Source organism: Microcebus murinus, chromosome 15, assembly GCF_040939455.1.
Source record: "Microcebus murinus isolate Inina chromosome 15, M.murinus_Inina_mat1.0, whole genome shotgun sequence".
Taxonomy (NCBI): Eukaryota; Metazoa; Chordata; class Mammalia; order Primates; family Cheirogaleidae; genus Microcebus; species Microcebus murinus.
Genome location: NC_134118.1, coordinates 70,920,182 through 70,935,324, shown reverse-complemented (window position 1 = coordinate 70,935,324; position 15,143 = coordinate 70,920,182). Strand labels below are relative to the sequence as shown.

General features: G+C 34.5%; 1 protein-coding gene across 1 annotated transcript in view; it reads right to left on the bottom strand.

Annotated features, from left to right (window-relative positions):
• The window catches only part of GLRA3 (glycine receptor alpha 3), a 146,444-nt gene extending 134,200 nt beyond the window's left edge, over positions 1–12,244 (bottom strand). Inside the window, exon 1 of the mRNA XM_012770695.2 lies at positions 11,722–12,244. Coding sequence (XP_012626149.1) covers positions 11,722–11,792 — 71 coding nt within the window. The 5' untranslated portion in view covers positions 11,793–12,244. The remainder of the gene's footprint in view (positions 1–11,721) is intronic.
• Positions 12,245–15,143: the final 2,899 nt, after the last annotated feature.

The following is a 15,143-nucleotide window of genomic DNA, read 5'->3' as shown; positions in this document are numbered from 1 at the left end:
ACTTCTCACCTCCACCACTCTGTATTTCAGAAAATAGATAACTTGGAATAAGGGTTACTAATACCAAATGTAGTGAGAAATTATAGCTGTAGTGCTAACTACATATTTTCTGCTAAGGAGAGATTATCATATTTTGACCATGTTAGCTTACAAAATTGTACTCTGTAGATGGATATAGCTCTACACATTACATTTTAGAAGTAGCACATATAAATACAATAATCACTCGGTCCATAGAAAGGTCACTCAGTCCTGCACAGAATGGAGATCTGACCCTGACTCTTCTTTCTCCAAATTCTTTCTTATTTTCACAAAGCATGTGGGAAGAAGATAGAATACAAGAACAGTTAATTTGGAAAACATCTAAAATAAACTAGCTATTTCTTATAGGTCTTATCTTTTTATTATACTACTATATTTTTGAGATTAAATTATTTTAATTGCTCTAGAAATTTGAATTTTTTCATATCAATCAAACTTTTCCAGTGTAATGTACGCACTGACTTGACATTTATAATAACTATGCATATGCACATACAGAGAATGATACACACTTTGGCCTTTTGAGGTAGAGCAAAATGTTAATATCACAGTTATTATTTAGGGGGAGATATCTAGGCTACACATAAAATCTAATTCTGTACTATAGTCTCAGGAAGCACTAGCAGAGGTCTGCAGCACTCAATATCTTTGATAATTACTGTCTAAGATTTACAGGAAGAAAGAGATACCTTAAATTTAAGGTATTTAAAGGGAATAGAGGATTTTGTAATCTTTTCAAGTGTTTTAAGATCTTTACAAAGAAACAAGATAAAGCAGAAGGGAGATTCTAATAGTTCTATCTTTATAATCTTCTGCCTCTTCTATTCTTCCCAATAAATAAAACAAGAATCAAGTTAAGGACACAAGGAAGTTCATTTATTTATGTAGGCCATGGGATATACCATACAAATATAGTTCCCTTAGTATTTTAATAGAATAAAGGTAAATCTCTTCTTATAAGGGAATGATTTAATAACTGGTAGAAAATATCATTTAATGCGTATTATAGTGTTTTATTATTAATAAGAAAGTAATTTTTAGAGATAGATTGCCTTTAAGTTCTTGTGGTCAGGATTTCATTATACACATCCTTCTTAGGAATATAATCCTTTGTTCATAAAATTATGAAAAGTCATAAATTTCTTTTGTTCTTGGATTTTTGTTTTTTTTCATTTCTTAATAATTATGTTTCAGTTCTTAGACTTCTGATAAATGAACAGATTTTAAATGATGCAAATTAACAAATATATATGTATATAATTAGTCAGATGAATGAATATAAAGTGTTTTATTAGAATATGCTCTTTCCTTACAATCAAGTGATGATAATGAAACATTTTGTAATACAGAAAATTATTTGAATAAACACTTGCTAATGTTTCCTAACACCCTAGAATAATCATATAAATTTTCCCTAAGAAGCTAGTCCTAAAACAACATAAGGCATGGATATATTGGAAAAGGAAACTTGAGGGCCTCATGGTAGAAATGTTACTATGGAGTTAGCCACATCCTCCATTTCACATGGAAACAGTTGTCTGCGCGAACAGTGCTTTTTCCGCACTCAAATTCCATCAACTTCTCAAGATTCATTTAAATTTCCTTCTTCTTTATAAAGAATTTATACTTCTTTCCATTCCACAAAAATTTTTCTTTTTCTTAATATTTATTGTTACTATTTTGGGTGATTATTCATGATTTCATTTTCAGTAATTGTTAACAGAAAGAACTTACCTGTCAACTACCCTTTTATAGAGACTCTTGGGACTAATATGTTAAATGTATATAAGTAAATAGAGTAAAAGACAAAAATGAATGTTCTGTGATATCAATGGTTCTTAATTTATCTAGGGAATTGGAAACTTATCAGTGATTCTGATCCCAGAACTGTGATAGATGCAATAATAGAAATTCAAATATTATACCTTGAGAATGTGCATTATTTATTTGACTAACAGTGTGATCATTTAGTTATGTTTTCTCTTTTGAGTGCAAATATAAAAAGTAAATAATTAAATCATACATTGATTTAAAGGTACATCTTATATATGATTTACCATTTTATATTAATATATGGCAATTTGCTACAACCACTATTGTACGAAGTGTTATATCCATTTTGCCAATATTTAAAAGAGAAGACATCACAGCATGAAAGCTCAGTACTGCTCCATAGAGTAGGGGTAGGGGGATTCCAAATAGGGCCAAGTGAGGCATAGGTAAGTAGTGAGGAAATGGAAAAATTAGGATATTTTTTAGGAATTTTTCTGTGAAAGGAGAGATCAGAGGCAAGTGGAAAACTATATTACCACAGATAACTAAAATTAGGACTAAAGAAAAAAAGTTGCACCAAATCCCTCACCAAATTTTCTCCTGAATGTTAGAAACAGAGAAATAGAGCACAGTACTTTTGGTTATGCCTGGAGAGTTATTTATCTAAAATTTTTAATTTGCTTTCAGAAAAAAAAAAAAAAAACCACAGTGCTTCATTCCAGAAATTAGTGAGCCCTCTCAGTGTGCTAGATACTCTTTCAAGCTTTGGAGACAAAACTGGGAATGTGATTACTGTCCCTGTCCTTCCCCTCAAGGATTTCACAGCTCGAGGTAGAAGGAGAACTCAGACAGTGACCACACCCCTGGGATATGTGGCATTGGTATGGAGGAGGTATCCTCCCCTAGACTTGGGGGGAGATCAGAGTTTTCTTAGAGGGGGTGAAGTGTGTTGAGTAGGAATGAGCCAGGCAAAGAGATGGAATTCACACTTTCCTCCCATTCATTTGATCAAGGGCATTTGGGTAGTCATTTCATTCATGTTTAAGTCACTTCTCACAGGCTTCCACCTAAAGTATTATATGAACACTCCAAACCAAAAAATTAAATAAATAGGCAAACATTGTTTGCTGATGATTTCCTCACACCTTACTGATCATTAGTAATTCTACTTTCTTTTCTGTTAATAGCATTTTACTTGATGCCGCAATTTTCTGCCAATTATTTTTTTTGTTGTTCATAGTAATATTACTCTCAGTTCTTTATACTTTATCTCTTAACCCCAGCATTGGAGAATATCTAGAGCTAATATCAGTACTAACTGTTGAGATCTTGCTTTATAACAACTATAAATTTAACTTTAAAAAAGAATATTAACTACTTATATTTATTTAACATCAAAAACAAAGAAAAGTCAACAGTCTAAATCATAGAAAAATAAACTGTAAATGATAACATCACTAAGATAGTTTTATGAAATTATGAAAGTTACCTAACTGACATTAGTGAGAGAAGGAGTGACTTGAAACTTACTGATGGAAAAAGCCTAGTGGCTTCTGGAAACCATATGCATTTATGGAAAAATATATTGCTAATGTCTTCTAATGCTTCTAAGACTTTTATTTTAAAGAGTGTCAGTAGATAAATGATGCCAAATATTTGTTTATTTCATAAAGCTGCAATTTTATCCTAGTAAAATCCAAAACAAGTAAATACTAGCTTTATTGTTTTATTTCTGTTATGACTCAAATGGCAAAACTATACAACTCCAATCTAAGAAGCATTATAAAAGAGGAGCGATCATTATACCATGATATAATATCACCCCAAGGAAGGTGGGCAGAAATTTTTTCTTGGGGGGAATAAAAAACATTTTTGTGTATAAAGCACAGATATATAGAATGTACATATGCAAATATACAATGTATCATGGTATTACAGTTTTATGGAGGGCAATTAGACAAAATGTCTAAAACAGTCTAATTAGGAAGCAACAATGAGAAAAAGCTGAAAAATAATGCATTGCACAATACAAATTTCTGTTTCTAACGGGGCATTGAAGAAGCAAAGCCTTCACTTTTCCATTAGATGCTGGCAATTTTTACATTTTACAGCTTCTTCTCAGAGGAGGTACATCTTCCAAGGAGATTTGTTTGATCTTATATCTTTTATGTGATCTTGAACACAAGACTCTCTTTTCACTCCAGGAGATAACATAGATTTGAATAGAATTAAAAGCTAAAGTCATCGATAGATAGATGTGACAGATAGGCAGATGTCATCTCAGTGCTTATTTATTGTTTGTTAAGCATCTGTTCCATGCATGACATTGAATTAAATGTTATGAAAGTAAAACAGATATTGTAAATGATCCTATCCTCATGAGACTTAAAATTTAGGAGAGAGAAAATTTTCGTTAAAATATAAAACACAAATTTGAAAGTGATGTCATGCATTCTCCCTCCACAGTGATATATAGTTAAAAGTTGGGGTTTTGTTTCCCCAATACTTCACATACTACCTGGAATGGAGCCATTGCTCCATACATTTTTGTGGAAGTTACAGAGAGATTCAGGTAGAATACCATGGGCATTCTGAAATTGGAGCACCCAAACCATGCATGGAGACCTGCATGGAAAAACTTATCAATTCAAACCATGCCTCACATATAGGCACGATTTCCATGAACAGGAAGATCATCTCAGTCAAAGAAAAAAGCCAAGAAAACACAGAGACAAATATTTATGGAGGTACATATAGGAAAAAGTAGGAGAAAGTAGAATGACATTTTATTTTTTATTATTTATTAAGATTGATAAATATTTTCCTTTGGAGTAAAAAAGTCCTTATTGATGAGAATTTTTAAAGTTTAAGGGATGATTACCTATTGGAGATATTTTTTAGAGATTATTAAACTTGAGATATTTGATGATCCAGTTACCTCCCATGTAAGCCCAATCATCCTATGTTGGTGGTGGTTATGTAATATTATCAGAAATAAATAACTCAGGGATTAACCATAATTCACGATTGGTTATGGCAAATGTTTGTAGGCATTCATAGAGAATTCTTCCTCATTTGCTTTGGAAACTCTTCCATTCAGTAAATTGTTTCCAGTGAATGTTAATGACCTTTAGATTTTACACTATTCCTAATTGTACCACTGAGGTGACTGATTCTGTACCTTAAACTGCCTATGAGGTACTGATAATACTTTATCCTAAAAGTATCTCTATTAAGGAGATTCTGAAAGAATTTTAGAAATGCACTATAATGGATATACATCTTTTTACCACTGTTTCCTCTTCTAACAGTATCTGAGGATTTAAAACTCTGTTTCCTAAAATTGTGTGTTGTTGCCATGCAGGTGTTAGAATACCTTCATTTAATGTTACTGAACAGCTCATTCTATTCACAGACTTCCTTTTTGTTGTTAAACAGTTGGTCCTGTCCTAGAATTCCTATGTACATTCCAGAACCAGTTCTCTGGAGGTAAGTCACCTGTCTCTATTCTTGGCCACTCCCCCAAGCAAGACAAGGCCATAAGCCATAACATCTTCCTCATGGAAAGTACTCAAAAACCAAAAAATAAAAACATGATATTTCCACATAGATGTGTGACTATGTATGACTTTATTTTTAAGAAGTACTGTTAATCCAAGTATAAAGATAATCATATGGAGAAGGGTAGAAGTCAAGTTTGGTGGGAAAATCAAGGAGGATCTACTATATATGCTTCATGATATGAGGAAAAGTAAAATATTTACCTTTCCAAAAATAATTCCCTAAAAGTCTATTCAGAAAACTTAAGTGAGTAAAATGTATCATTGGTAATTTTAGACTAGTTTATTAGATTAGTTGAAATAAGAATAATGGAAGAAGGTTCTATAGAAAATTGATAGAATGATATATGCCTGTGGTCCCCAATCCCGGGGCTGCAGATTGGTATTGGTTCCTGGCCTATTAGGAACCAGGATGCACAGCAGGAGGTGAGTGGCGGTAGAGCCAACAAAGCTTCTTCTGTATTTACAACCACTCCCCATTGCTGGCATCACAGCATGAGCTCCGCCTTCTGTCAGATCTGCTGGGGCATTAGATTCTCATGGGAGCCCAACCCCTGCTGTCAACTGCACATGCAAGGGATCTAGGTTGCGTGCTCCACATGAGAATCTAACGCCTGATGATCTGAGGTGGAGCTGAGGCGGTGATGCTAGTGCTGGGGAGCGGCTGCAAATACAGATTATTATTAGCAGAGAGGTTTGACTGCACAGTAAATGTAATGTGCTTGAATCATCCTGAAACCATCCCCTTCACTCCCCATCCATGGAAAAATAGTCTTCCATGAAACTGGTCCCTGGTGCCAAAAAGGTTGAGGACTGCTGATACATGCTGTTGATAAGGGTGAGTCCTTGAGATCAGTAGTATAAAACTATGACAAATCTGCAACTTCATCACTTGGTTGCGATCAGTCTCACCTCCATGGCTTAGCTCAGGGCTCTCTGAATTCTTTGTGGCCTTCTCTAAGTGTTCTACTCTTATTGTATATAAATGTATTTTCCATTCTTTCTTTGCACAAAATATGATCATCTTTACAACCTTTTGTTAAATCCGCACTTCTAGCAATTCAATCTTTGCAAATCTCTGCATCCTTAGCTGATGGCAGGGATATATAGCTTTTCTTTAAGGATCTCAAACTGAAAACACACCATGCATTAATGGGTAACATATGAGTTTGATAGAAGAAATAAGACCTACTTTTAGATCAATAGGGTGACTGTAATTTATAATAATCTTTTGTACATTTCAAAATAACTAGTAGAGAAAAATTCTAATAAAGATTTAAATATCAAATATTTAAGGTGATGGATATCCCAAAAACATTGATTTGATCCTTACAAATATATGAATGTATTACATTATCATATCTACCACAAAACTATGTATATCTATCATGCAACAATAAAACAAAAATTAAAAGAAAAACAACACCAGACAAACTTCAACATTTTCTTTTCTTCCAGCAATCCAAATCCTCCTTTACTTGATTCTACTATTTCTTTTAGGAGACCATATTTTGAAATTTGAATTTTTTCAAAAAAATTCAAATATGGTCTCTAAATTCTAAAACAAGCAGATCAACTTTTTCTTCTTGTAGTTTTGTCATTGTTTCTTTATATAACTCTTATTATTACCAACCTTATGATTAATTGTTATTTCGAGGTAAACTGTACTTGTGGAGGACAGGGATTTTTGAGATATTTTGAGTCAAGTCACAAGACTATTCTGTAATGATGATTATCTAGTTACAATTAAATTATTCATATTCCACTGTGAAAGGATGCTGTGATTCCTCCATATTTCTGCAGGTTTATTACTGAAGCCAGCTCAATAGTGGTTGCTAATAGAATAAAGTTTTAAATCATAAACTATAATTTCTTCAACTGAATTGACCATCACTATTTCCTAAATATATACTGTGTACCTGTATCATTCCTTTTGCACAGACTATTCTCTTTATATTTCATTTTATGCACATTGAAGAAGTATCTTACAAAGCCCAGCACAAGTACCAAGCCTTCTTGATAGCTTTCCTATCTTACATTCCCTAAAACATTGCTATTTGTATTTTCTTCACTTAATCCTTTGCATTTTCTTCTAGAGACTCTAGGTTCCATGATAGAAAAAGTGCTAGTTGTTCAATTATCCATAGCTAAATTGTGCTTTGCACAAAAATTTGTGCGCAGATCGTGTTGAATTGCTTAACATTATACATTAAACATATAATTTTTGATTAATTTGCCACAGTACATAGTTGTGTGGTTAAAGGAGACAAAAGTTATATAGAAGAGGAAATTTTTCCCACCTAAGCTCTAAATCTGAAGGGCAAACTGCCTGAAGCATTGACTGAGGAGCTGGGCTATGATTTTTTTATACGTGGAAAATTTATGATTATTTTCAGGCAAAAAGGGATGAATCATATATGTAGCAACATTCTTTAAAAAACTATATAAAATCTTGCTACTATACTTGTATGTAATAAATCACCATAATAGTAAAAGTTTATTCATAGAAGTGCAAGTTTTTTCAATATCTTGCATAAGAAAATAGAGCCAACATTAAAAGGGATTACCCACATCCTCCAAAACATATCAAAAGCAAAACCAAGAAGCTCTATGCTAAAATGTTTTTCTTAGCCTTTGAAGTAAACAACAACAAAAAAAACATTATGTTTTTGATTATCATGACATCTGAAATTTGCACAGTTTTTGACACATGCCAGAATTCATTCAAGTAGCAAATCTGTATTGGTATCAACCTTTAAAGATGAAAAATTAAATGGTATGGTATGAAAATAATCAATTTAAATGAAATATTTTTGGCAGTTTTCCTGCTTTTGGAATTTGTTCTGCAAGCTCTTCCTAATCATCACTTATCTGCATTTCAAAGAAAGCTGAACACTGATGTTTTGTTCCTTATTTTATTAGTATGAGAACTAAAATCCAGAAGCCATAGAAGAATTGTTTCATAAAACAGAAATATCTGAGCAAAGCATGAGAGTTTTAAACATTTCACTACTTGGAAATTCAGATTACTTATGTCTGTTTATGCAGCTTTCTCACTTGTATTTACTTAAAATATTAACCTCTTAAAAAATTCCCCTTTAAGAATACCATTTATCAGGTGTCGGTGCCGGGCAGGTGGGAGTGGGAAGGAGGGGATGGGTATATACAAGCATAATGAGTGAGATGTGCAGCGTTTGGGGGATGGTCACGCTTGAAGCTCTGACTCAAGGGGGGGTATGGGCAATATACGTAACCTTAACATTTGTACCCCCATAATATGCTGAAATAAATAAATAAAATTCCCCTTTAAAACTTACGTTTCTTATATCTGATATATTCTGGCAATGAATACTTCTAATTATATTATATAGTCAATATTTTTATTTTGCTGCTTTTGCCTTAATGAAGCTTGTTTAACAAAAAGTAGAAATTATGTCCACATAAAAAAGCTAAATATCATCTGTCAGCTTATAATAATATGCTAGAAAATGCTAGAAATTTTTATAATATTGCACTGATCAAAGTTTATACTAGAAAGCAACAGGAACTCTCATACATTGCAGATAGGTGTGTAAATAGGTACAGCTACTTTGGAAAACTGGTAGTATCCACCAAAGCTAAACACACTCATGTCCGCTCTTTGATCCAGCAAGTCTTCTAGAGAAAATCTTGGGCCAAAGTTACACAGTCACAAAAATACATAATGAATAATCCACAAAAAGATGCTCGAAGATGTTCAAAGATGTTCATAACAGTACTAGCCCAAACCTGAAAAATACTCAAATATTTATCAATAGGACAATGGATATATTAATTGTGATGTATTTCTAAAATGCAGTCCTATTTAGTAATGAGAATAAATAAACTATTGCTACATGTGGCAATATGGAGAAATCATATAAATATAATGTTCATAAAAATAAAGCAGTCTCAAATGCGTATTTCTATAAAGTTCAAAATCAAGAAAAACATATTTATTGTATAAGTCAGGAGAGTGATTATCTTTGGGCAAGGTAGTGCCTGGGCAATGGGAGGGTGGAAGGAAAGTGTGGAAGAGTGCTTCTGTGATATTGATACATCTACTTCTCGATCTGTGGTCTCTTCACCTGGGTGTGTTCCCTTTATGAAACTTTATCTGGATGGAAACTTATTTGTACACATTTTTCTGTATATGTTGTATCAATAAATTTTTTAAAAATTCTTTGAACTTATGAGAAAAAGGTCTATACCAGTAAATTATACAGAAATGCCTGCGGTTTCTGGTTGCTTTTCTTGCCTCCAAATTGCCCTGGAAAGATTCTTTCAAGTTAAAAATGTATATGTGTAGGAATTAATACTAAATACTATTTTGTCTTTATTTTTTTCTTTTGCTTGTTTCCTTTTTGCCCAATACATCAGGAATCGATCTAGAGAATAAAGAATTGTTTCCAAAAGGACATTTATTTTACAAAACTGTTCCAGTAGAGGGAGCTTCCCTTTTTTTTACTACAGGAAATCCTCTTTCAAGGGTCATCACTAAAAGTGAAAATTCTTAATTTTTTACATATGATTAAAGTGATGAACTACTCTCCTGTAAGACTATTGTAGGTTAGAGAAAAATTTTATTTGATTTATGAAAAAAGACAGAAAAACTTGATGAAGAATATGAGTATGGTATAAACTCTATATGTTGTATGTCTTTTTCAAGGGATTATCTTTTTGGAATATTCATAAAATGCATTTCTAACTAAAATAGTTTCATATTAATGAAGATAAATTCTGAAATAATCACAATTGTCAATTTTAAATATATTTTTTATGAATTGCAATAAAACTAGACAAAAATCAGAGAATGTAGTGATAAAGATTATGTATCTAGGAATATAGTATAAGAATATCATGGTGAATTGCCACTATGCAAATTTGACCTCATTGATCAAAACATTCTAGTTACTGACCTCAAACTTCCTAAATCTAAGTATCTATCAACTAAGCAAATCTTATTTCTTTGGAAAAAAAAAGGATATTTTCATCTAAGATATTAAGAAATAAATTATACTAAAATGATCAAGTTCTATTATAACATGAACTTTATACTCCTTTCCATGAAATTTTCATAAATGTAAAAGCTCCACACACTTTGTTATGATTACCACATATAAACTTTCTGACATTTATAAAGTTTACCCCCTCATATTAAAATATTTCCACTGAAAATAATTTGACTTAAAATAGTTCAACCCTTTTGCAAAAGATCAATTTCAGAAATATAATAATCATCTCAAGTTCTTACTAAATACAGGCATATCAAAATGATATGACTTTCTTTAAGGTGGTTTTTATGAGATAAAGTATTTTTTAAGGTAGCCCAAAGATGAAAAATTGACACAGCAACACAGAAAAGAATATGTACATACTTTCCATAGAAATCACTATACACATAACTTAGTTACTCTGATTATTTGACTTCAATTTTCTTGAAAAGTTTGTAAGCCATAAAAATGGAAATCTTATGGTAATTATATAGTAATGGCAAAATAACATTTATATTGGTGGTTCAAAAATTTGTATGAGCAGTACCCTGCTTTTCTACATTGTTTGATTAAGAACAGGGGTTAAATTATTTGAAACTTTGCCTAGTTTCTTTTATACTCTTAAATTTTAAAAAAAGTCTGCCAGATGTGACTGGAACATGATAAGAAAATGACATGTCCATAGAACAGCTTTATAGTTTAATAGGTTTATTTTAATATTACTTTCTTCAAAAAGATTATTCTTGATATAGAACACATATAATAATTTATTTATGATTTTTGCCTTCATGTATTGCCTGAATGAGGTCATTAGAAGATAGTACTTGCAAGGCCCTTATTTTGTATTCACTTAACTTATTCTGTGGATATATTAACAATGTTCAGAGTTTCTTGGATCAGTAAATGTTTATGTTCTATATTTCTGCCTTGTAAAAAGTAATGTTTCATTTGTAATTACTAAATGTTTCACAGCTTGCAAAAAGAGAATAAGACCCAGAATGTATAATTCACTTAGAAAAGGGAAACTTTTAAAGCAATTTGAGAAGGAAAACGTAGTCTTTTGAAATAATTTTTTCTAGAGTAATCTCAGCTGTAAATAAAGTAAGATGCCAGTTACTAAAATACACTCAGTAATCAATGAAAATAGAGCAAATTATCTGTCTTTAGAGGTCTCAATAGATAGACTGCTGAATAGTTTTAGATAGAAAACAAAACGATTTAAGGGGTACTTTCAACAAGTCAATACAGAATTGCAAATTTCTCAGTTATATCAATAACAAGTGGCTGCAACAGGCTTAACGAGATCTCCAACTGTTAAAGAAGAATGGACTTACCTGAGTAACAGGGCTGCTTCCCAGAAGTAAAATCCCGAAACTAATGTCCGAAAGTGTCTCACGTGGGCCATGATACGGAGAGATATATTCACGATCTTGAAAATAGTCTTATCCAAGGCATGGGGAACCAGAAAGACAGAAGTGAAATTGTGCGATCTAACCCTGCGTGGTGTTGGTGGAGACCAGTGCCTGGGCGGCTTCAGCACCTTAGACAGCTCCCCGCAGTACGCGGAGACGTTCTAGCCTGAACCTGGAGACGCGATCTCTTCTCTAAGCGTGGAGCGGAGGAGAGACTCACAGGGTTAAAGATGTGTAGGTGATTTATACAGTGAAAGCAGAAAGGGGAGCGAGACGAAGTGTCTGAAGTGCCTAGGTTCTGGGGAACAGTTTGCTAAAGCTCTGGCAGCAAAGGAAGAATGCTCGCCCTTTCGGGACGCAGACTCATGATTGGAGGAACCGCAGCAGCAGCCCACCGCAGGAACGAGGATGCTTCGCCACCTGCGCCGAGCGCCGCCCGCCGGAATCCCGCTCTCCACCTTTAGGTGAAACCTGAGCCCCAGCGCGGCAAGGGGAAGCGGGGGCGGGGCCAGACGCCTGTGTTGCCCGCCAATCACCACCGCACAGCGGGACAGAGTGACAGGCCACTTACGACGGTAGGCGGTGCTTAGCATTTCACCCGTTGAAAAAATACAGTGGGGAGCTGGTGCAGAGCCCCAACGACTGGAAGATTAGGAAGGTGGGGAGAAGAAGCCACTAGGTTGAGAACCGGGAGAGTCAGCGGTTTTGTGGATTAAGTAGCAGGACCTTGAGGGAGGGACCCTCCGGTATTCCCTTGCGGGAAAAGGCACAATTTAGTAACAAAAAGTCTTTTCCGATGTGACACTGTCCCTTAGACCTTACACCGCAATGCAAATGTCAACAGTAAAATAAGACTCTTGCAAAGGTCTGGGGAAGAGAAGAAAATGTGCATGAGCGCCAGTAGAACGGAAGAATCAGCTGCCCCTAGAATCCTCTCTTAAACCTGGCCTGGAAGCCTTGTTGCCTGGTGTAATTTGCGTTTCCTTTAGTAACCGTAGGAGTTCTAAAAAAAATGATGGTGGGAAATCTGAAGAGATGACAATGCTTCCTACCATTTTTTTCTTACCCATTTTACATCTTCACAGTAAGTTTAAGCGAGTAGGACAACTAGGTCACTGGCATTATATGGTACATCTTTTCTTCCATCACCTCAGCCTATCTTTCCCTCCCTTTCTTTTCTCTGAGTTCTGGAGGTTGAAAGTCCAAAATCAAGGTGCCAGTAAGTTTGCTTTTTTCCTGAGGCCTTTCTCCGTGGCATGCAGATGGCCACCGTCTCCTTATGTCTTCATATGGTCATTCCTCCAGGTGTCCACAACTCTTGCATCCCCCTGTCTGTCCTAATCTCTTCTTCTTACAAGGACACCGGTCAGACTGGATTGGGGTTCATGCTAACAGCTTCATTTCAACTTAATTACTCTTTGAAGGCCCTATCTCTGAATACAGTTATGTTCTGATGTGCTGGACGTTAGGGCTTCAGCAGATGAATTTTGTGGGTAATGGGTAGGTCATACGATGATGATCATATCTTGGCCATTGATTAGGGGAATGTACTGCACTATGGAGAACAGTATTGCACACTCACAAGGTATTGTCCTAAAGCCAGGATATTTGCTGAACCTTCAGCAGGCTACTCTGGCATTCTGTTAGGCCAAATACTTATACATAAGACCAATTAGTCTAATAGTTGTGAGCCCATTCTTGTATATTTTGTTTGCAATTGATAATTGTCTGTTCTCTCCTTTTAAAGTAAAATCCTTTAAAAATCATTTTAAGTGGCATATTTTAGAATAATTTTAAAAGTCTATTTAACTGTCTCATACACACATATTTACAAACTATAAAATTATTTCTGTTCATGGAATGAAAAATGGCATGGTTTAAAATGATTCACCATTTCATTTAAGATCTCAAACTAAAACTTATTATTCTTCTCTGTAGTTTCTTTCCCTTTCACTACATTTGGCTGGAATGCAGACTTTGAGTTGTTTTGCTAGAGACTGTCTCACTTGACAAATAGAGTGATTAGACAAACAATAACTAGCTGTTAAGCCTATTTTTTCTGCTTTATTATTTTCTAATTTAAAAATGGCGTATTATATGCTTTACTTTTCACTCAAGTGAAAATGCAAATAAATTACCAAGATGTAGTTTATACATGAAATACTTTTATAGTAGCAATAATACTTTTTATTGCTTTTTAAAAATGCTAATTTTTTTTCTAAGCTGGTAGTATGTCAGTAGATACACATGTAAAATTCTAGAGTTGCTTGTCATATAGTTCTCTTGTTCTTGTGATCTCATCAAGTCATCCTGTGTAGGCATTTGGGCTACAGCCCTTTTATTATTCCGTTTACCTTCAGAATTTTGTGTTGCAATCTTCCTACCTTTATGGTATATGGGGCTATGATTAAATAATCTAAAACTTAATATATTCAGTGGAGTATTGAGAGTAGACACTTTACCCATTGTGCATTGAATTTTGTCCCCTCAAAGGAGATATGTTGGAGTGCTAACCTCTAGTGTCTCAGAATGTGGCCTTATTTGGAGTAAGGGTCTTTATAGAGGCAGTCAAATTAAAATGAGGTCATTATGATGGGCCCTAATCCAATATAACTGGTGACCTTATGAAAAGGAGAAATCTGGATTCAGAGATAGACAAGCATAAATGGAAGGTGATATAAAGAAACACGGGGGGCGGGGAGGGGGGGAGCTGGGCACAGTGGCTCACTCCTGTAATACTAGCACTCTGGGGGGCTGAGGTGGGAGGATCGCTTGAGGTCAGGAGTTCCAGAACAGCCTGAGCAAGAATGAGACTCCATCTCTACAAAAAATAGAAAAATCAGCTGGGCATGGTGGTGTGCACCTATAATTCCAGCTACTTGGGAGGCTCAGGCAGGAGATGATCTTGTGAACCCAGGAGTCTGAGGTTATAGTGAGCTATAATGACACCACTGCACTCTAGCCAGGGTGACAGAGCAAGACTCTGTCTCAAAAAAACAAAACAAAATAAAACATAGGGAGAAGATGGCTATCTACAAGCCAAGGAAAGAGGCCTGGAACAGATATTACCCTCATAGTCCTCAGAAGGAACAAGCTTGCCAACACCTTGCTTTTGGATTTATAGCTCCCAGAACGGTGAGGCAGTACATTTCTGTTGTTTGAGCCACCCAGTTTGTGGTGGTTTGTTACAGCAGCTTTAAAAAACTAATACATTTAGCTCTCTACATCTGTTATCCAAATTTCTGACCATCTATCTCTGTTTTCTAAGTCAAATTGCCTTGGAATCAATAGGAGGATAGACTTGAAGCAGATCTTGATAGAAGAATTGGTAAGAACTCTTTCTT